This window comes from Mustelus asterias, chromosome 26, assembly GCF_964213995.1.
Source record: "Mustelus asterias chromosome 26, sMusAst1.hap1.1, whole genome shotgun sequence".
NCBI lineage: Eukaryota > Metazoa > Chordata > Chondrichthyes > Carcharhiniformes > Triakidae > Mustelus > Mustelus asterias.
The window spans coordinates 48,177,736-48,201,459 of NC_135826.1; the positions used below are offsets into that span (position 1 = coordinate 48,177,736).

Genomic DNA, 23,724 nt, shown 5'->3' on the forward strand with positions numbered 1-23,724 from the left:
CGATAGATGTCACTGAGCTACATTGGCAGGTGGGAACTTCAATTAACATATATGTTGGTTCAAATTAATTTTAAAATGTCATTGCTCAGTGCCATATGAGTCAGGGCTTTAGAGTCATTGATGCACAGAAGGAGGACATAGAAACATAGAAGATAGGAGCAGGAGGAGGCCATTTGGCCCTTCGAGCCTGCTCTGCCATTCATCACGATCATGGCTGATCGTCCAACTCAATAGCCTAATCCTGCTTTCTCCCCATAACCTTTGATCCCATTTGCCCCAAGTGCTATATCTAGTCGCCTCTTGAATACATTCAATGTTTTGGCATCAACTACTTCCAGTGGTAATGAATTCCACAGGCTTACCACTCTTTGGGTGAAGAAATGTGTCCTCACCTCTGTCCTAAATGGTCTACCCTGAATCCTCAGACTGTGACCCCTGGTTCTGGACACCCCCACCATCGGGAACATCCTCCCTGCATCTACCCTGTCTAGTCCTGTTAGAATTTTATCAGTCTCTATGAGAACCCCCCTCATTTGTCTGAACTCCAGCAAAAACAATCCTAACCTAGTCAATCTCTCCTCATACATCAGTCCCACCATCCCCGGAATCAGCCTGGTAAACCTTCGCTGCACTCCCTCGAGAGCAAGAATATCCTTCCTCAGAAAAGGAGACCAAAACTGTACACAATACTCTAGACCCTGAGCAACATTCAGCCCTTCATGTTCTTGCTGGTTCTCTGTAGAGCAATCCAATTAGTCCCATTCTCCTGCTCTATCTCTGCAGCCCTGCAAGTTTATTTCCGTGTAGTGTTCATCTAATTTCCTTCATTAAATCATTCACCGTCTCTACTTCCACCTCCCTTGCAGGCAGCAAGCTCCAAGTCATTATCACTGGCTGAATAAACACAGTCTTCTTCATGTACCTCCCCTGCATCTCTTGCCATAGAGTCACACAGTACAGAAGAGGCCCTTCAGCCCATAGGCTACCCAAATCCTTAATTCCGTGTTCCATAGTCCTTATGTCAGAAGCTAATGGAAACACTTTTCCTTTCTTGACTTATCTAAACCTGTCAGAATTTTGTACACCTCTTCCTTAAGCCCATTTGTAACACATTGCCCTGGAAATCCTGCATTCCCAGGTTTTAGGTGTCCAGATCACCAACAACCTGTCCTGCCCCCCTCCCCCACCCCCCACCATGCCGACACTATAATTAAGAATGTCCACCAACGCCTCTACTTTCTCAAGAGACTAAGGAAATTTGGCATGTCAGCTACGACTCTCACCAACTTTTACAGATGCACCATAGAAAGCATCTTTCTGATTGTACCACAGCTTGGTATGGCTCCTGCTCTGCCCAAGACCGCAAGCAGCTACAAAAAGTCGTGAATGTAGCCCTATCCATCGCACAAACCAGCCTCCCAGCCATTGACTCTGTCTATACTTCCCGCTGCCTCGGTAAAGCAGCCAGCATACTTAAGGACCCTACGCAACCTGGACATTCTCTCTTCCACCTTTTTCCATTGGGAAAAAGATACAAAAGTCTGAGGTCACGTACCAACCGACTCCAAAACAGGTTCTTCCCTGCTGCCATCAGACTTTTGAATGGACCTACCTCACATTAAGTTGATCTTTCTCTACACCCTACCTATGATTGTAACACTACATTCTGCACTCTCTCTTTTCCTTCTCTATGAACGGTATGTTTTGTTTGTATTCAAGAGGCGGCTGGATATCGCACTTGGGGCAAATGAGATCAAAGGTTATGGGGAGAAAGCAGGATTAGGCTATTGAGTTGGATGATCAGCCATGATCGTAATGAATGGCGGAGCAGGCTCGAAGGGCCAAATGGCCTCCTCCTGCTCCTATCTTCTATGTTTCTATGTTTCCTTCTCTATGAATGGCATGCTTTGTCTGTATAGCGCACAAAAAAACAATACTTTTCACTGTATGCTAATACATGTGACAATAATAAATCAAATCCAATCATAACCTGGGACATGCTGACTCAAAGGTGAGAGCCACAGCTGACAGTGCCGTGGTCTCAGTATTTTTAACAGGGGGAAGCTCGAATAATGATGCGTGCTAAATATTCCAAAGGGAGAAAGTCACTTCTCTTGTCAACGGCTGACTGGCGATGATTGGGCAGTGGCTTGGTGAGTAGAGCTGTTTTTCTCTCTCACTGGGATTGATAAGATCTTAAAGACCCGCCTCCTTCAGACACAATAAGAGAGGCTGGCGTTGCATTCTTTTTGCCTAAAAAAAAATCCCCATTGCAGTCCAGTTGCGGCTCAGAGTCAGATCAAGTTGAGGTTAAACCGGGTCCATAACACAGCCAGCTCCAGCACTGAGAGTTCACAACTTCGCCTTACTGGGACATCAGTATCAAAGGCTGCTGGCTCCAAACTGTCTGAAAGTGTTTGTGTGTGTTTGTGTCTGCACTCTGAACCGTCCAGGAACATACTTGGAAAGACCTGCCTGCCGCCTCTGGAAGGATTGAAGGTGTGTGAATTGTTTCTGGGAACTTATGGTGAGTCGCGCTATAAGTTTGTTGTAATGGATTTAATTTACATTTTACTGACCGGTAAACAAATGGGATGCTGGCGAGGTGTCAGAATTATGGAAACTGTACAAAACTCAAGCCGCATCTGCATGCACTGTTAATCGTTTAATATATTCACCTGGCAGAATAATTCTTGTCTGTGTAAGGATTAATATTATAGATAAAGAAGGAGACACTGTGTGAGAGGCAGGAACAGAGAGAAACACACACACACGGACAAAGATGTACACAGTGAGAGATAGAAGCAGAGAACCTCACACAGGGACACAGATGTATATCGCAATGGGCAGACAGAGAGACACACACACACACACACACACAGCGAGAGATAGACAGAAACAGGGATGTACACAGGAATGGACACACACACACATACACAGTGTGAGATAGACAGAAACAGAGAAACACACACAGGGACAGAGATGTACATAGTAATGGACAGAAAGAGAGAGACACACAGTGAGAGATAGACAGAAACAGAGATATACACAGGAATGGACACACACAGCGAGATAGACAGGAACAGAGAGAGAAACACACAGGGACAGAGATGTACATAGTAATGGATAGAGAGAGAGACACACACACAGCGAGATAGACAGAAACAGAGAAGAGAAACACACAGGGACAGAGATGTGTACAGACAGAGAGAGAAACACACACACAGCGAGAGACAGAAACAGACACACACAAAGAAATCTTGAAAGAGAAGAGCGTGAAGTAGCTATGGGAAGGAGAGAGAGAGCAGAACTGTGACCGAGAAAGCGAGGAGAGAGGCAGAGGGTGTCTCCTGAATAACAGCATCCAGAGAGGGAAACCAGAGTGGGAGACTTGGGACTGACAGGGTCCAGCTCCCACTTATAGTCAGGATCTGGTTTGCAGCCCAGCTTGCTGGAGGGGCTGGTGGGGTGGTGGGGGGGGGGGGGGGGGGGACATCTCTGTCCCCGTGTGTTTCTCTCTGTTTCTGTCTATCTCACACTGTGTGTATGTGTGTGTGTGTCCATTCCTGTGTACATCTCTGTTTCTGTCTATCTTTCACTGTGTGTCTCTCTTTCTGTCTATTACTATGTACATCTCTGTCCCTGTGTATGTTTCTCTGTTTCTGTCTATCTCTGAGTGGTGATTAGCAGCCCTCAAAGGGGCACAAGCGGCAAAGTCCACCTTCAACTGGCGAGCAAGTTGAATTCCTGTGATTGTTTCATTTTGTGGTGCCTTGACTTTATGCTCAATAAATCACATTGTGGGTTCGCCGGCTCATTTAGAATTGAACAGCAGAGTATGTTAGTCATGCTGGAGAAATCCGCGGATTGTTCCTTTTGTAATTGGGGTTTGTTAATTTCCTTACCTTAATTGGAGTTTATTTTCTGTATAAATTCTCCCTTGGTTCTACCACACTCTTCCCACAATGTGATGGCAATTCCCACTGAAACTTCTGACCACATTGTAGTGGTTGAGTCTGGTCTCTGGAAGCTCCCATTTCAGACTGAGAAGTAGAGGGAGAATTCAATCGATTCACAGGAGTCAGAATCAGATGAAAGTGACAACTAAAAAAAGGACTTTAGTGGTTTTGTTATGCTTGGATCTTCCCTTCCGACTACACAGAACAGCTGGAAGGTGCATTTATATTGCGCCTTTGACAGACTTAGTACCTTCAAAATGGGCAGCACGGTGGCACAGTGGTTAGCACTGCTGCATCACAGCGCCAGGGACCCGAGTTCAATTCCAGCCTCAGGTCACTGTCTGTGTGGAGTTTGCACATTCTCCCCATGTCTGCCTGGGTTTCCTCCGGGTGCTCCGGTTTCCTCCCACACTCCAAAGATGTGCAGGTTAGGTTGATTGGCCATGCTAAATTGATCCTTAGTGTCAGGGGGGTTTTCAGGGTAAATACTTGGGGTTACAAAAATAGGACCTGTGTGGGATTGTGGTCGGTGCAGACTCGATGGGCTGAATGGCCTCTTTCTGCACTGTCGGGATTCCATGATTCTAAGAAAAGTGTCCCAAAAGCTATATCTAATTTCTTCTTGAAATCACATAACGTTTTGGCCTCAACTATTTTCTGTGGTGGTGAATTTCACAGATTCACCACTCTCTGAGTGAAGAATATTCTCCTCACCTCAGTCCTAAAAGGTTTACCCCTTATCTTCAAACTATGACCCTCGTTCTGGACTCCCCCGCCATTAGGAACATTCTTTCTGAATCTACTCTGACTCTGAAGTATCTCTGAAGTAGTCACTGCTGTAATGTAGGCAATGGAAAAACATCAATTGTAATATAGAATGGCTCCAGCACAGAAGGAAGCCATTTGGCCCATCATGCTTATTCTGGCCCTCTGAAGGAGCAACTCACTTAGTTCAATGCCCCTGTGATCTCCCCCGCAACCCTGAACATTCTTCCTTTCCAGACAGCAATCCAATTCCCTCGATTGCATCTGCCTCCACCGCACTTTCAGACAGCGCCTTCTAGATCCCAATCGTGGACGTTTTCCCTCCTGATACCACTGCTTCTTTTGAGAATTACCTTAAATCTGTGCACGCTAGCTCTCAATCATTCCACTAATGGGAGCAGTTTCACCCTTTCTACCCTGTACAGATCCCCTCGTGATTTTGAATACTTCTATGAAATTTCCTCTTGAATTTCTCTTCAAGGGAAACAATCCCAACTTCTTCACTCCATCTGAATAACTGATATCCCTTATCCCTGGAACTATTCCCATTAACCTTTTCTGCATCCTCTATAATCCTTCCTAAAGAGCCCAGAACTGGGCATAATACTCCAGTTGAGGCCAAACCAGTGTTTTATACAAGTTTTGTAGTCCATTTACCTATTGATAAATCCCGAGATGTTGTATGCTTTATTAATAGCTCTCTCAGCTTGTCCTGCCGCCTTCAATGATTGATTCTCATAGGCTTCCAGGGTCTCTCTGCTCCTGCACCCTCTTTGGAACTGCACCCTTTATTGTGTATTGTGCCCATGTTCTTTCGACCAGAATGAATCACTTCACATTTCTCTGCATTAAATTGCATTTGCCAGTTGTCTGTGCATCCTGCTAACCTGTCTATGTCCTTTCAAAGCTCTACATCAGCCTTCTCATGGTTCACAACGCTTCCAAGTTTCATATCGTCACAAATTTTGGAATTGTGCCCAGTACACCAGGATTGAGGTCTGTATAGCAGGAAGAGCAGGGGATGTAACACTGATCCCCAGGGAACATCTCCTATAACCCTTCTTCCAGTCAGAAAAAACCATTAGCCTCCAATCTCTGCTTCCTATCCATCAGCCAATTTGATATTCACTGTCACTGTCCCTTTTATTCCATGACCTCTAACTTTGCTTGCAAGCCTGTTGAGCAGCACTTCATCAAATGCTTTTTGGAAGTCCAAGTGCACGACACAGTCTTCCCTTCATCAATCCCCTCTGTTATCTCATCAAAGAAACCTAAGCATGTTAGTTAAACGCGATTTGCCCTTAATAAATCCATGTGGCTTTCATCAATTTACCTGCATTTACCCAAGTGACTATTCATTTTTGCCCCAAATTATCATTTCTAGAAGCTTCCCAATCAATGAGGATAAATTGACTGGTTTGCAGTTGCTGGGCTTATCTTTACATCCTTTTCTGAACAATCCAGTTCTCTGAACCCATGCCTGAGTCTAAGGGAGGCTGCAAAATGATGGCCAGTCCCTATGCAACTTTCACTCTCACTTCCCTCAGTTTCCATCCTTGGATGCATTTAATCCGGGCCTGGGTTCTTGGCGGCACGGTGGCACAGTGGGTTCGCACTGCTGCCTCACAGCGCCAGGGAACCCGGGTTCAATTCCAGCCTTGGGTAACTGTCTGTGTGGAGTCTGCATGTTCTCTCCATGCCTGTGTGGGTTTCCTTCGGGTGCTCCGGTTTCCTTCCCACAGTCCAAAAGGTGTACAGGTTAGGTGGATTGGCCGTGCTAAATTGCCCTTTAGTGTCTGAAGATGTGTAGTTTAGAGGGATTAGCCGTGGTGACTGGAGACAAGATGGAGGAGAATGCTTGGGTTAGAGTCTTGGTAAGCGAATCAGTGCAGCCTTGATGAGCTGAATGACCTCCTTCTGCATTGTAAGGATTCTATGATTCTTATCAACTTGGAGTACAGACAGCTTTTTCAGTGCCTCTTTATCAATTGTAAACCCTTGAACTGTCTAGACGACCTCCTCTTTCACCATAAATTGTGTAACATCTTCTTCCTCAGTAAAAACGGATACAAAGTATTTATTTAGCACCTCAGCCATGCCCCCTGCCTCCATTCATAAATCCCCTTTTTGGTCCCTACTCAGCCCAGTCCTCCTTTTACTTCGATGCCAATGGAAGACTTTGGGATTCCCTTTTATGTTGACTGCAGCCTCCTTTCACACTCTCTCTTTAACTCACTTATTTGTTTTTTTCAATTCTCCTCTGAACCTCTATATTCAGCATAGTCAAGTGTACTCTTCACCTGATAACCGAACCCTATTTCTTCATCTCAACTGCTATCTCTTCTGACATCTAAGGGGTGGCACAGAGGCACAGTGGTTAGCACTGCTGCCTCACAGAGGCCAGGGACCCAAGTTTGATTCCCGGCTTGGGTCACTGTCTGTGTGGAGTTTGTACATTCTCCCCGTGTCTGCGTGGGTTTCCTCCGGGTGCTCCGGTTTCCTCCCACAGTCCAAAGATGTACGGGTTAGGTGGATTGGCCATGCTAATTTGCCCCTGAGTGTCAGGGGGACTAGCTAGGGTAAATGCATGGGATCGTGGGGATAGGGCCTGGGTGGGATTGTGGAGACTCGATGGGCTGAATGGCCGCTTTCTGAACTATAGGATTCTATGATTCCCTGCATTTATTTGCCCTATTTTTTCCCTTTACGGGAATATATCTTCTGTTAAAAGCAGCCCCATTGTTCAATTATAGTTTTTTCAACTCAATTTATTTGGGTGATTCTTCCCCCATTGAAGTTGGCTTTCCGCCAGTTACTTATTCTTACTCTGGATCATTCCTCGTCTATTTTCATGGCCAAACAAAACCTTATAATACAATGATCACTCTTCCCTAAATTTTCCTGTGCTGACACCTGGCCTACCTCATTCCCAGGAACCAGGTCTGCTAATGCTTCCTTTCACATTGGTTTGAAAACATACAGCTATAGAAAACTCTCCCGAGTACTTTCCACCAACTCTTGTCCCTCTGTGCGCTTTACAGTACTACTATTCCAGTCCCTCTGTGCGCTTTACAGTACTACTATTCCAGTCCCTCTGTGCGCTTTACAGTACTACTATTCCAGTCTATATTTGTCCAATTCAAATCCAGCATTATAATTAATCTGTAAGTCTCGTCAGTAATTTCCTTGTAAAATTGGTCCTCTGTGTCCTTCGCACTAGTCTTTGACTGCACTGAATAATGTAATTGTCAGAGAGTTGGTGTAGACTTGATGGGCCGAATGGCTCTTTCTGCACAGTAGGGATTCGATGATATTTTGTATTCCTAGTTCTAGCCAAATACATTCTGTCACTGACCCTGATGGGATATCCTTTCCCTCCAGCACTCCAACGCTATTCTTAATCAATCTGTCGCTCCTTCCCCTTTCCTTCCTCCTCTTTTTCCAGAACTCCTTTTGTCCAGGAATATTTAATACCCTGTCCTACACTTTTTTGAGCAAGGTTTCCATTGCAGCCACGATATCAACTGGATATCTGCACCTGTAACTCACTAATTTTATTTGCCACACTCCGCATGCACACTCACACATGCACAGTGACCTTAATTTTGATTTTATTACTTGCCCCCTTACTCTGAACCCACCTAATAACTTAGTACTTGCTCCTCTGTTGCTATCTGGTCACACCCAGTATTCTGTGTGTCTTGATATTCCAAAGGTTTACCAAGCTGATTTCTGGGATGGCAGGTCTGTTATATGAGAAGAGGTCACATCAGTTGGCATTATATTCATTGGAGTTTAGAAGAGAGAGGGGATCTCATAGAAACTTATAAAATTTTAACAGTGTTAGACAGGGTGGATTCAGAAAGAATGTTCCCGATGGTGGGGGAGTCCAGAACTAGGGGTGATAGTTTGAGGATAAGGGATAAACCTTTTAGGACTGAGGTGAGGAGAAATTTCTGCACCCAGAGAGTGGTGAATGTGTGGAATTCACTACCACAGAAAATAGTTGAGGCCAAAATGTTGTGTAGTTTCAAGAAGAAATTAGATGTTGCTCTCGGGACTAAAGGGATCAAGGGATATGGAGGGATCAGGATATTGAATTCGATGGTCAACCATGATCATAATGAATAGTGAAGCAGGCTCGAAGAGCTGAATGGCCTCCTCCTGCTTCTAGTGTTTATGTTTAGTATTATGTCCTGATTCCCACACTTTTGCCAAGTTAATTTAAACCCTCTCCAATAGCACTAGCAAATCACACCCCTAATATAATAATTGCATTATGCATTCATTATTAAATGTATATATGTGGTATGTACGTGTGTATCAAACTTTGATTTCAGTAAACAATGAACTGTAAAAATCAAGAATGGTTTACTGGGGACCAACCACAGGTCGCAGTTTGAGATCAGTATCAGCTTGGGGTCACTTAACAGATTTCTGTGTGTGTGCACGAGCATGTGTGTGTGTGTGTGTGTGTGCGTTTGTGTGTGTGTGCATGCGCGTGTGCATGTGCAGATGTGTGCATGTGTGTATGTGCGTGTGCATGTGTGTGAGAGTGTGTGCGTACATGTATGAGTGCACGTGTGTGCGCGCATGTGTGTGTATGCGTGTTGTGTGCATGAGTGTGTGTGTGTGTGCATGTGTGTGAGTGTGCACGTGTATGTGTGTATGTGTGTGTGCACGTGTGCGTGCATGTGTATGAGACTGTGCACGTGCGTGTATGCGTTTGTGTGTGTGCGTACGCGTGCGCGTGTGCAGATGTGTGTATGTGTGTGAGTGTGTGTGCATGCGTGTTTATTTGAGTGCATGTGTGTGCGCATGTGTGTGCGCATGTGTGTGAAACTGTGTGGACGTGTGAGAGTGTGTGTGTGTGTGCGTGTGTCTGTGTGCAGCTCTGTTTTTCTCTTGTTCAAATTAACACCGAGCGATTCTGGTAAATCCTCAGTGACATGAAAGCAAAATACTGCAGGTGCCAGAAATTTGAAATAAAAACAGAAATGCTGCAAATACTCGGTATCTGTGCCGAGCGAAACAGAGTTAACACCAGGTCAGTGACCTTTCATCAGAACTGGGTCAAGTTAGAAATGTAATAGATTATGAGTTAGCGAAAAGGGGGGTGGGAGGGAGGGAGGGAAGGTGAGAAGAAGAACAAAAGGGAAAATCTGCGATCGGCTGGAGGGGCGGCGGGAGGATTTAAATAATATTTTCTTCTCTCATTTCTCACAATTTCCATTGCTTTTCGGAGGGAACGGCCAGTGTTCAGAATGCTGCCATTCACACATCCTCTGGCTGCATCTTCTGTTCAAAAGCAAAATACTGCAGATGCTGGAAATCTGAGCTAAAAACAGAAAATGCTGGAAAGACTCATCGGGCCTGGCAGTATCTGTGGAGAGAGAAACAGAGTTAATGTTTCGAGTGCACGGGCTTGAAATGTTAACTCTGTGTCTCTCTCTCCACGGATTCTGCCAGAATTTCTCAGCACTCACGGCAATTTTTCCAGATTTTATTTCTGTTCCATCATTATGATGGCACGGTGGCACAGTGGTTAGCACTGCTGCCTCAAAGCGCCAGGGACCCGGGTTCAATTCTGGCCTCGGGTCACTGTGTGGAGTTTGCACGTTCTCCCTGTGCCTGTGTGGGTTTCCTCCCACAGTCTGAAAGAGGTGCTGGATAGGTACATTGGCCATGCTAAATTCTCCCTCAGTGTACCCAAACAGGTGCCGGAGTGTGGCGACTAGGGGATTTTTGCACTAACTTCATTGCAGTGTTAATGTAAGCTTACTTGTGACACTAATAAATAACCTTTAAAAGTTGAAACTTTACGATGGCATGGTGGCACAGTGGTTAGAAGGACGTGGAGGTTTACTAGGATGTTGCCTGGTATGGAGGGTCTTAGCTATGAGGAGAGATTGGGTAAACTGGGGATGTTCTCCCTGGAAAGACGGAGGATGAGGGGCCTCAAAACGCCAGGGACCCAGGTTTGATCCCAGCCTCGGGTGACTGGGTGGAGTTTGCACATTTCCTCTGGGTGCTCCAATTTTCTCCCACACTCCAAAGATGTGCGGGTTGGGGGATTGGCCTTTAGTGTCGGGGGACTAGCAGGGTGAATATGTGGAGTTAAGGGGATAAGACCTGGGTGGGATTGTGGTCGATGCAGGCTCGATGGGCCGAATGGCCTGTTTCTGCACTGTAGGGTTTCTATGGTTCTATGATCACTGGGTTGCTCTGTAAAAGCCTGTTCAACATTTCATATGGCTACGGCGATTCAGGGGCCATGTCTGAGCCAGATTATGCCATTTACACTCGTCAAAGACACATTGCTTTCGACTGACATGAGGTACGCAGCAAAGAAGACCGATTAACTCCTTTCAGTATTTTAGAATTTTAAAGGATTGCTTAATTGTACCTGGAAGCGATGTTATCATATTTACTGAAGATTAACTTGCCGAGAGCATTATTTAATGCCTACCTTAAGTGCTATAATTTGTTTGCCAAAGCGCCTATCTTGACTTGTCAAAGGGTATAATTTGGGAAATTATCAGTGTTGCAGAACAGCTGTCGAACATCAGCCGAGACAAAAACAAACCCGATATAAAATCAGAGGATGTGGAAAATACCCAGCAGCTCAGGCCTGTTAACCTCCGTAAAGGGTAACTGGAGCCCTTTCGCCAGAGCTCGTTTCTGACAAGCGATCTATTCCTGCAAGGCAAAACCGCCTTTCTTCTTTCCCAGACAGGAGCTGCTCCACATTACCAGCAACGCTGTTTCAAATTTGTATACGGGGGATGCCAGATGCGGGACTGAAATGATGTCCATTGCACAGAGCTGACCCTTCAGTTCTTGTTCCCTGGTGTGCTGGTTAGGTGTATTGGCCATGCTAAATTCTCCCTCCGTGTACCCGAACAGGTGCCGGAGTGTGGCGACTAGGGGTTTTCACAGTAACTTCATTGCGATGTTAATGTAAGCCTACTTGTGACACTAATAATAAACTAAAACTGCGGTACTTGTCTCAGTTTATTACGTAGAATCCTTACATTACAGTGCATTTGGCCCATCAAGTCTGTACCGACCACAAGTCCACCCAGGCCCTGTCCCTTGTTAACCTCATGTATTCACCCTGCTAATCTTCCTGACACTAAAGGACAACTTAGCTAGGCCAAACAACTTAACCCGCACGTCTTTCAGATTGTGGGAGGAAACCGGAGCATCCGGAGGAAACTCACCTGGAGAAAGCGTGCAGACTCCACACAGAGAGTGACCCGAGGCCGCAATTGAACCCGGGTCCCTGGCGCTGTGAGGCAGCAGTGTTAACCGCTGTGCCACCGTGCCGCCCCACCAGCCCGGGGAGCCTGAAAGGCCCTGCTTTGGATTAGTTCATGTCCTTTGGCTGAGATGTTAAACCGAGGCCTCCTTGTGCCCTGTTGGGTGGACATAAAAGATCCTGTGGCACTGTTTTGAAGGATCGCAAGGGAGCTCTCGCCAGAGTTCTAGCCAATAATTATCCCTCAACCATCACCTAGAAATGGATTGACTGGTAATTATCACATTGCTATTTGTGGGCGCTTGCTGTGTGCAATTTGGTTCCTGCACCTCCTATACATTAAAAGTACTTACAGGCTAGAAATTAGACCACCCTAAAGTTTAACAGGCACTACATAACTGCAAGTTCTTGTGCGCTTTGTATCCATTTAATGTTTTCCGTGGATTTGTACATTACTGAGCTACTTTCTCAAGTCATTGCACCTGGGATATTATAGGTTGCTTGGATTTGAAGTTAAAGCGATTGAGAATCTGGCACAGTTGTGTATATCTGATTGCTAATTCTCCACTGAACAAGCAATTTGTTGGCAGTGGGCATAGGGACTGAGTGCTAGGCAGGTTCGAAAACCCTAATGGATTATCTTCACAAGTTAACGATGAACTTGAACATTTGTGGCGAGATTCGGGGAAGCAATAAAACAATTATTTTCATTTTATTTGCCTTGAGAACTCATTTTCATTTATTAACCTTTGGAGATGGAGGAAAATTGCTGTATTGTTGCGGGGGGGGGGGGGGGGCTGCGGCTGGGGATGTGGTGGGGGTGCTGGGGTTGTGAGAGGGCTGTGGGGGGTAAGAGTTGTGGGGGGGGGGCCTGGGAATGTGGATGGGCCTGGGGTTGTGTATTGGGGGAAGGGGGGGGGGGTAGGAGTTGCTGTTGGGGGTAGGGGAGGGGATCATGTGCTGAAACCGCCAGGAATCTGACCCACCAGAGGTGGCAATGCTGAACTTGGATTGGGTGGGGTTTAGCTTCTGCGGGAGTCCAGCGCCGACCACTGTTTGCTCCCTGAGTGTGAGTCTGGAGTTGGCCAACGCTTTGTCCCTGTGGGAGTCAGATGTTGGGAAATGCATTTCCTCTCATTCAGTACATTTCAAACTGCGTTCCCAGCAGCCCATTTCACCTTTTATCCCTGATCCCTGAAATATTGAACTCGTGGCATTGCAGAAATCTAACTTTGTCTAAACACCGTTGTAAATGTTCTCCCGCAGGTCGAATCGAAGGCGGCCATTGGAACTCTGCTTTGATTTCCCAGTCCATGATGGGCAGACAGTGACAGCGCAACTGGACCACATGTGTTGACAGCGCCCTCTGCAGTTTGGAATGATTCAGTACACAGAGTAGACACAAGGAAGTGTCTTTGGGACATCGTCTCCAACACAGTGGTAGGAATGGCTCTGTCCAGTGGGTATCCGGAGAATGAGATCATCATCAAGCATTATAACTACACGGGACGGTTACAAAACAGGGCCGAGGGTGTTCCAAACAGCGCCAAGGTTGTAATACTCCTGCTGGCTTGTATATTGATAGTTATTGAGAATGTGATGGTGCTTGTGGCCATTTGGAAAAACAAGAAGTTTCACACGCGGATGTACTACTTAATTGGCAATCTTGCCCTTTCCGATCTCTTAGCCGGGGTGGCCTATGTATTTAACATCCTTATGTCCGGTTCCCGTACTTGGACCTTAACGCCAACCGAGTGGTTCATTAGAGAGGGCAGTATGTTTGTTGCTTTGTGCGCATCAACCTTCAGCTTATTGGCTATTGCCATTGAAAGGCACATGACCATGGTGAAAATGAGACCGTATGACTCCAAGAAACAGTACAGGCTCTTCCTGCTGTTGGCTGCCTGCTGGATAGTCTCCATTCTCCTGGGAACCTTACCTCAGATCGGATGGAGCTGCATTGACCAACTCACGTCGTGTTCCACCATGCTACCGCTCTTCGCCAAGAGCTACGTCGCCTTCTGCGTCATCATCTTGACCGTCATCTTGTTCTCCGTGGTGATCCTGTATGTCCGCATCTACCGGCTTGTCAGCACCAGCAGCCGCAAGATGAAGGCACGGCGGAATGCCAAAGGCAGCCAATCGGAGAGGGCCATGGCTCTCCTGCGCACGGTCATGATCGTCCTGGGTGTCTTCATCGCCTGCTGGTCACCGCTCTTCATCTTCCTGATGCTTGACGTGGCTTGCAACCCCAAGCAGTGCAAGAGCCTCTACAAGGCAGACTGGTGCATTGCCCTGGCGGTGCTGAACTCAGCCCTGAACCCCATCATTTACACCTTGTCCAGCAGGGAGATGCGAGGGGCTTTTCTGAAGTTGCTTTGTGGCTGCCTGGTGGACTCCAATGTGGCCAGGAGCTTACCAATATCACCGACCGCAGATAACAGCAGGAGCAAATCCAGTGGAAGCAACTTCAACAAACCTAAGGAGGAGGTTGACTCCCCAACAATGCTCATTTCGGCCTGCCTGGTAAAGTCAAGTGACTTTTCACTGGAGAAGGGAAAATCTTGAACTTGCTTGTGGCGTTTCACAGAGTTATCAAAGGAAAACATTTTTATTCGTATCAGACTTGTGACTTAATGATGATTGCTATCAGTGTTTCAGTTTTAATATATAAAGAAGTACCATTATCTTGTACAAAATATCACAACAATGTTGATTGCTTTCACTTGATAAGCACGCAACTACTGTAGCAAGTTTATTGGTTCTCCAGCCCAAAGTTCACCACACCTTTAATATACAAGAGGCCCGATTATCAGTTTATTAGAGATTCATAGAGTCATACAGAACAGAAAGAGGCCCTTCGGCCCATTGTGACTGCGCTAGCCATCAAACTCCTATCTATTCAAATCCCATTTTCCAGCCTTTGGTCCGTAGCCTTGTATATGTTATGGCATTTCAAGCCCTCTTCTAAATGCTTGTTGTGAAGATTCCCATCTTTACCACTCTTTCAGGCAGTGAGCTCCAGATTCCCACTACCTTCTGGGTTCAAAAATCTTTCCTCAAATCCACTCTAAATCTCTTGCCCCTCACCTTAAATCTATGCCCCTTGGTTATGGAACAAAGAACAATGAACAGTACAGCACAGGAAACAGGCCCTTCGGCCCTCCAAGCCTGTGCCGCTCCTTGGTCCAACTAGACCCATCTACTAAGAGGGAAAAGTTTCTTCCTACCTACCCTATCTATGCCTCTCATGATTTTGTGTCTAGGACAACTGCCATGATTAGATTTCATGTCCACGCATTAGGAGAAGTGACAATGGGAAGGGTGGAGGTGGGTGCAGAGAAGGAAGACAGTCAGTCGATATTACCCGCTTCAGTTTGCTATCGAGTGAAGCCTGCCGTAAAGTGTGGTTGGTATGCAAGGAAGGGAATGGGCGCCAATATAATTATTTGTCCTTGCCAGTGTTTAGTGGCTTGCTTAAGGGAGCTGATAGCAGATTGGAGCCGTACCCACTGCCTGAAGGGTAAATATGGTCCATCAGGCTGATCTCATAGAATCCCTATAGTGCAGAAGGAGGCCATTTGGCCCATTGAGTCTGTACTGACCACAATCCCTCCCAGGTCCTATCCCCTCCTCCTAACCCCACATATTTACCCTGCTAATCCCCCTGATACTATGGGGCAATTCACAATGGCAATCAACCTAACCCGTACATCTTTGGACTGTGGGAGGAAACTGGAGCACCCGGAGGAAACCCACGCAGACAAGGGGAGAATATGCAAACTCCACACAGTGACCCGAGCTGGGAATCGAACCCAGGACCCTGGCGCTGCGAGGCAGCGGTGCAACCACTGTGCCACCATGTCTAGCTACAAAACCAATCAGAATGAGGGGTCGACCAGTTAGGACTGAGAGGAGAAAACATTTCTTCACTAAAAGATTTATGAATATTTCTGCCTCACTGAGCTGTAGATGGTTAATTATTGAGCATATTCAAAACAGATTGATAAACTTTTGTATACTAATGCAATTAAAGGATATTCAAGCTGGAATTGAGGTAGATCAGCCTTAAACTTGTTGAGTGGTAGAGTAGACTCGAGCTCTCAAATGATTGACTCCAGTTCCTATTTCTCTAGGTTTGCCAATTACGATTAAACCTCTTGATGAGATTTCTCTTAATCACCTCGAGCTGACTGGATAATGAAACGTACTTCATTGGAATGCACCCTAAATGTTGTGTACCACTTTAGCACAGACTTAACAGAGAGTTTCTCACGGCACGGTGGCGCAGTGGTTAGCATTGCTGCCTCACAGCATCAGGCACCTGGGTTCAATTCCCCAGCTTGGGTCACTGTCTGTGCGGAGTCTGCATGTTCTCCCCGTGTCTGTGTGGATTTCCTCCAGGTGCTCCAGTTTTCTCCCACAGTCTGAAAGACGTGCTGGTTAGGTGCATTGGCCATGCTAAATTCTCCCTCAGTGTACCCGAACAGGCACCGGAGTGTGGCAACTACGGGATTTTCGCAGTAACTTAATTGCATTGTTAATGTAAGCCTACTTGTGACACTAATAAATAAATTTTACTTACAGCCCTTTGATGATAACTACTGACCTTACCAAGTGAATGTTTAATGCATCTGTAAAAGATTCTTTTACTTGGTATTTAGCAGCGCTGTTTCCCAATTCAAAATGGCGGAGAAAGGAAAGTTTAATTACAAAACGCCCGTCCTTGTTTCCAAATCTCTTCATGTCCTTCCCATCTCTCTATCTCAGTAACCTCCTGCAGCCCCACAACCTTCCGAGACCTTTGTGTTCTTTTAGCTCTGGCATCTTGCGTCTTTCCAACTTCCTTTAGGTCCACCAGTGGCGGTCATGCCCAGGTCCCAAGTTTTGGAATTCTTTTCCCAAACGTCTGTCTCCTTCCTGAAGGTGCTGCTGAGAACCGACCTCTTTAACCAAGCTTGAGGGCACCTGTCCTAATGACACTTTGAGTCAGTGCCAATTTCTGTCTGATAACAATTTTGAAAGATACCGTGGAACATTTTACTACACTAGGGGTTCTATATAAATGCATGGTGTTATCGTATTAATGTCTTAAACCTCATCCAATGTCTCAGCAACATTCCTTTGCAGGCTAATGGAAGGTTCAAGTAAACTTACAAAGTTGCTTCAGTTAAAATAATTCAACTAATTTATTTCCTGAATTTGCTCTTGGGTGTGGGGAGCACTGACGTGCCAGTCTTCATTGCCCATCCCTAGCTGCCCAAATCGACTGGTTGGGATTTGAGTTGTACACGGGTTAGAGTGGGTGGGGATGGTGGATTCCTGTTTCTGAGTGACAGTAGAATGCCAAGTGCGTTCTTATGATAACCTGGCATTTTTCATAGATCTACCCTGCTGCTAGCCTGCAAATGACCAAGTTTATTCCAATTTATTCTCATAGCTCACCAGAGTGGGATTTGAGCAAGTCACTGGGCAGTTAGCGATAAAGATGAGTGCAGGCGAGAATTGGATGAGGCAGAGGTTGAAGAGTTTAGGTGAGAAATTTAAGAGGACGATTGGTGACATCTGCCACCCCATTCCTCACTCGGCAGTCACAGAGACACAAGTTGGAATTTTACCGTCCCGCCCGCCACGGGAATCAGAGCAGAAGGAGGATATTTGCCCCATCAAGTCTGCAACGGATCTCCGACAGAGAGTCATAACCAAGCCCATCCCCTACCCTAGGCCAGCAACCATAGAACCATAGAAAATTACAGCTCAGAAACAGGCCTTTTGGCCCTTCTTGTCTGTGCTGAACCATTTTATGCCTAGTCCCACTGACCTGCACTTGGACCATATCCCTCCACACCCCTCTCATCCATGAACCCGTCCAAGTTTTTCTTAAATGTTAAAAGTGACCCCGCATTTACCACTTTATCCGGCAGCTCATTCCACACTCCCACCACTCTCTGCGTGAAGAAGCCCCCCCCTAATGTTCCCTTTAAACTTTTCTCCTTTCACCCTTAACCCATGCCCTCTGGTTTTTTTCTCCCCGAGCCTCAGCGGAAAAAGCCTGCTTGCATTCACTCTATACCCATCAAAATCTTATACACCTCTATCAAATCTCCCCTCAATCTTCTACGCTCCAGGGAATAAAGTCCCAACCTATTCAATCTCTCTCTGTAACTCAGCTTCTCAAGTGCCGGCAACATCCTTGTGAACCTTCTCTGCACTCGTTCAATCTTATTTACATCCTTCCTGTAACTAGGTGACCAAAACTGTACACAATACTCCAAATTCGGCCTCACCAATGCCTTATATAACCTTACCATAACACTCCAACTTTTATACTCGATACTCCGATTTATAAAGGCCAATGTACCAAAGGCACACTTTATTACCCTATCCACCTGTGACGTCACTTTTAGGGAATTCTGTACCTGTATTCCCAGATCCCTCTGTTCAACTGCACTCTTCAGAGTCCTACCATTTACCCTGTACGTTCTTCAAACCCCATATTTATATTTACTCCACTAATCCTCCTAGTTTACACATCTTGGGACACTAAGGGGCAATTTAGCATGAACCAATCCATCTAACCTGCACATCTTTGTTGGAGGAAACTGGAGCACCCGCAGGAAACCCACACAGACACGGGGAGAACGTGCAAACTCCACACAGTGACCAAGGGCGGAATTGAACCTGTGGCCCTGGTGCTGTGAGGCAGCAGTGCTAACCACTGTGCCACCGTACCGGCCCCTGATGGCCATCTTAGTGCTTCCCTCCAGAGCACCCTCGCTCTCTCGTTTACTTCCCTCATTACCTTTTAAACGGCCTCACAATGTACCTCCTTGACATTGGTCAGCTCTCCCGGACATAGATCTTTCTCAAACTCTCTTCTGCTCAGTCCACCTCTCTCTTAAACACCTCCACCCCTCTGCCTCTCTTTCCTCAGTTCTCTACAGTTTGGATTCTCCAACATGGGAGACAGATGAGCTTGCAAAATACCATCACGCCCCATCGCCATTGGAGAACGTGAACCTGTCACAGGCTGATCTCTGGTGTGAATGCTGTTACATAATGACAGTGTTTTGTGAGATAGAGGTCCGCTGGACAAACTGCCAAAGACCAATGTAAATGTTTATATGTAATCCGGCAAATATCCTGGATTGTTATATGCTATTTATTAAATATTGTGACTATATATTTTAGTTGAGCCATGAAGAAATAAACTTTTAATGCTTTCGTCAGCAAATGTACATTTTGAATTGTATATGTGTTATTAAAATTACATCGTGAATAGCTGGTAAACTGTAACGTGAAAGTGGCCTGATTAAATGGGCTGCCCATGTACTGTATGTGAAGGTATTACTGTGTGTCAATAAACACATGAGACGAAAAGCACTTTGATTAATAAAACATGATCTACAAAAAGAATATGTACTTCTCAGGTTTCCTTTGCTTGTCTAGTTACAAGATAACTGCCGACTGGTTGAAATGAGATACATTTATGTTTGTGCATGTAAGCGTCAGAATGTGTGTATTGTCACATGCATGTGTGCAGCGCATGTCCACTAAAGATCGCAATGTGATTGCATCACTGTGTCGCCTCGTACATTTATGATGTACAGGAGTGAAGCCGACAATTGGTGAATCATTTCCCGGTGCGAGTTAACCCTTCCAGGAGAGGATAGGTGAATGCAACCTGAAAGCATGCTGACTTTAAGCTGTGTCGAACATAAATGTGACGACAAACAGAAAGGAGAGGATCTTGCAGTTTGTGGGGAAAAAGTGTAGAGGCGGCAGAATGGAGGAGCAAACTAACCTTGGCACTGTGGTACAATGGAAGTAATAAATAGGAACATCGGGGGAGCACGGGAGAGTGTAATCAGAAGGAATGACACAGTTCTCCAAAGCCAAGAGCAGGGACCCAATTGGCTGTGTTCCCTTTCCAGTGCCAGGATTTGGGACATCTGCTCCTGGAGAGGAATTTGTAATGGTAGAGGGTGGATCCAGTTTTTTTTCATTTATTTCCAATCACAAAACCAAATTGGCCCAATCAAAGTCCCTACACGAGAGACATTACAGATCCAAGCTGACAAGGCAGGGCCCATTCTTCCTGTTTTGGGCTTGATCAACAAGATCCAAGCAGATAGGAGGAGGCATTACACCCCCTCCTGGACTTGATCTGATCTTCATCTTAGCCAAAAGGCTTACATGGCATTTTTAAAAATTGCTTCAAGTGAAGCCTCAGTGTAACCTTATTGACTTTTATCAAGTGTAGGATTGGCAAACCACACTTGGTCTTAGGATGGATCCAGTTGTCATGGTCCACATTGATATCAACAACATAGACTTGACAAGGAAAGGCATTCTCCTCAGGGTTTAAAATGCAAGGTGAGAAAGGCAAACAAGAACCACCCAAAAAGGAGTGTGAAGAGAGACATTTTACATCTCAGCAGCTGTCCAGATCCTGCTGATCGCTATCTCAGAATGTGGAAATAGTCTGAGTTCAAAGAAGACTGGCTTTAGGCTGAGATGATGTGGAGATGCCGACGTTGGACTGGGGTAAACACAGTAAGGAGTCTAACAACACCAGGTTAAAGTCCAACAGGTTTATTTGGTAGCAAAAGCCACTCAAAATAAACCTGTTGGACTTTAACCTGATGTTGTTAGACTCCTTTCTAGGCTGAGAGACATGTTGTTCCCTTTCTGAATACGCAGGGAGCTGGGATGAAGACTGTAAACCTGCTCCGTGTGTGCTGGGGTATCAGTGTGTGAGAGAGACACAAACAAGAAGAGACAGCAGTCAGTCACCCCAACAAAAAACTTGGAGTCACAAAACGGATCCCTCTTCCTTGGTGGATGGAGAAAGCTCAGCAAAAACCACAATCTAGAGGAAATTAGATAGCTTTGCAGCCCCCCCCCTGGCGGCACAGTGGCACAGTGGTTAGCACTGCTGCATCACAGCGCCGGGGACCTGGGTTCAATTCCCACCTCGGGCCACTGTGCGGGGTTTGCACTTTCTCCCCGTGTCTGCGTGGATTTCCTCCAGGTGAATCCAATGTCTCTAAACTGACTGCTCATCAACCAAAGTCAGCTCCAACAGAGTCATCCAAGTTAACGGCCACAATGTACTTCCATCTACACTCATAAACAAGCCAAATACTGATTTGTATGCTTTTATCTGGACTTTTTAACTTCTCATCGGATCAGTTTGTGACTGTGTGTGCTGCGTTTTTTATTATTCATAGTATCATAGAATCCTACAGTGCAGAGGGAGGCCATTTGGCCCATCGAGCCTGCGCCGACCACAATCCCACCCAGGCCCTATCCTTTTAACTCCATATATTTACCCTGCTAGTCCCCCTGACACTATGGGACAATTTAGCTTGGCCAATCAACCTAACCCGCACATTTTTGGACTGGGGGAGGAAACCCACGCAGATACAGGGAGAATGTGCAAACTCCACACAGATAGAGACCTAAGCCGGAAATTGAACCCAGGTCCCTGGCGCTGTGAGGCAGCAGTGTTAACCACTGTGCCACCATCGCTCATCTTTTTTAGTAGCTAATAAATTTACTGTTAAATTGATTCCTTTTAAAAAGTAAATACATTTGGACATTAGGAAGAGGATGCATGGTGGTGGTGGGTGGGGATTGGTGGAATTCCTTTTGAATTAACGTTGTTGTGACCAACCAGGGTGTTTGAATAAAGAAGGAAGGATAGCTAATCTTTTAAAAGTTAAAGTTTATTTATTAGTCACAAGTAGGGTTACATTAACACTGCAATGAAGTTACTGTGAAAATCCCCTAGCCGTCACACTCCAGCGCCTGTTTGGGTACACTGAAGGAGAATTTAGCACGGCCAATTCACCTAGCCTGCACATCTTTGGATTGTGGGAGGAAACCCACACAGACACGGGGAGAACATGCAAACTCCACAAAGACAGTGACCCAAGCCGGGAATCGAACCCGGGTCCCTGGCACTGTGAGGCAGCAGTGCTCACCACTGCGCCTCCGTGCTGCCCCTCCTCACCTGATAGCATGTCAAAATTAGGAGACCTCGCCCGGGGGACTGGTCGAAACGAAATGCACTTATGTTTGCAAGTGTAAGTGTCGGAATGCAAGTGCCTGCATCGCCGCATGCATGTGTGCAGCGAATTTCCAGTAAAAATCGCAATTTGTGGCGATTCCTCCCGATGTCAAATAACTTGCTGGCCATCACTGTGTCGCCTCGTACATTTACGATGTAAGGAGTGAAGCCGGCAATTGGTGAATCATTTCCCAGCACGAATTAACCCTTCCAGGAGAGGATAGAGGAAAACAACCTGAAAATGTGCTGACTTTAAGCCGCGTCGAACACAAACGTGACGATAAACAGACCTAGCCCCGGCAGACCCAGCCCCGGCAGACCCAGCCCCGGCAGACCCAGCCCCTAGAGCCAATCCTTATCCCAAAGTTACGGACACTATAGTTAAGAAAGCCCACCAAAGCCTCTACTTTCTCAGGAAACTAAGGAAATTTGTCATGTCAGCTATGACTCTCACCAACTTTTACAGATGCACCATCGAAAGCATTCTTTCTGGTTGTATCACAGCTTGGTATGGCTCATGCTCTGCCCAAGACCGCAAGGAACTACAAAAGGTCATGAATGTAGCCCAATCCATCACACAAACCAGCCTCCCATCCATTGACTCTGTCTCCACTTCCCGCTGCCTTGAAAAAGCAGCCAGCATAATCAAGGACCCCACGCACCCCAGATATTCTCTCTTCCACCTTCTTCCGTCAGGAAAAAGATATAAAAGTCTGAGGTCACGTACCAACCGACTCAAGAGCAGCTTCTTCCCTGCTGCTGTCAGACTTTTGAATGGACCTACCTCGCACTAAGTTGATCTTTCTCTGCACCCTAGCTATGACTGTAACACTATATTCTGCACTCTCTCGTTTCCTTCTCAATGAACGGTATGTTTTGTCTGTATAGCACGTAAGAAACAATACTTATCACTGTATGCTGATACATGTGACAATAATAAATCAAATCAAATCAAACAGAAGGGAAAGTGACTGAAATGAAACAGCGATGGGTGGGATTTTCCGCTGCCGGCTATCGACGACGACTGCATTTTGCGTGACTCGTCCCTCTCGCCACTGCGGAACTTGCCTTGGGGGGAGGGAGGCTTTGGTGAGACCAGAAAATCCTTCAGGCAGGAAGGACTGGAAAATTCCATCCTTATAGTTTCTATCACCCTGCTGGTCTCGGAGACATTTCAGAGAGTTTCTCATAAAGAGATAGCAGGAGTGGGAAAAGAAAAGAGAGGATGCTGTGCCTGCTGTGCAGTCTGTCTTTAACCCTTATACAGTGAATTGCAAGTCGACTTGTTAGTATAGTAATATTTACTCACACACACAATTGACATTAATCACCCACACAATCAATACTAAGTTATTTACAGAATACCAAAGTTCAAGTCCAATACTAGACCTTGACTTAATTTGCGTGACTGGCAAGAACCCAGGCAAATATTGGCCTTTATCTGCATGTTGTTCTCCACAGTCCTCTGCATAGGTTGGTCCTTCAGTCTGGTCTGATACTCTGGCTCTGATCTTCCTTCCTTCTTTGGTGTGGTGGCTCTCCTCGTGCTGGTCATTGTTGGCGATGGGTTTTTAAAAATTTATATCCAATTCAATCCAACCAAAGTCCAATTCAAAGTCTCAACAAGTGAGACATTCCCGATCCAAGATGACAAGACAGGCTTC

At 45.9% G+C, this 23,724-nt stretch overlaps 1 protein-coding gene across 3 annotated transcripts in view; it reads left to right on the forward strand.

The window, feature by feature from the left end:
* Positions 1–2,258: 2,258 nt before the first annotated feature.
* LOC144479684 (sphingosine 1-phosphate receptor 3-like) overlaps positions 2,259–23,724 on the forward strand; it is a 408,647-nt gene continuing 387,181 nt past the window's right edge. Inside the window, exons 1-2 of one of the 3 annotated variants that reach the window (XM_078198700.1) lie at positions 2,259–2,499; positions 13,252–19,387. In XM_078198700.1, coding sequence (XP_078054826.1) covers positions 13,432–14,553 — 1,122 coding nt within the window. In that variant the 5' untranslated portion in view covers positions 2,259–2,499; positions 13,252–13,431 and the 3' untranslated portion in view covers positions 14,554–19,387. Of the gene's footprint in view, positions 2,528–13,251; positions 19,388–23,724 lie in introns of those variants that run through there. The other 2 variants (XR_013495557.1, XM_078198699.1) reach the window with 2 other exon arrangements.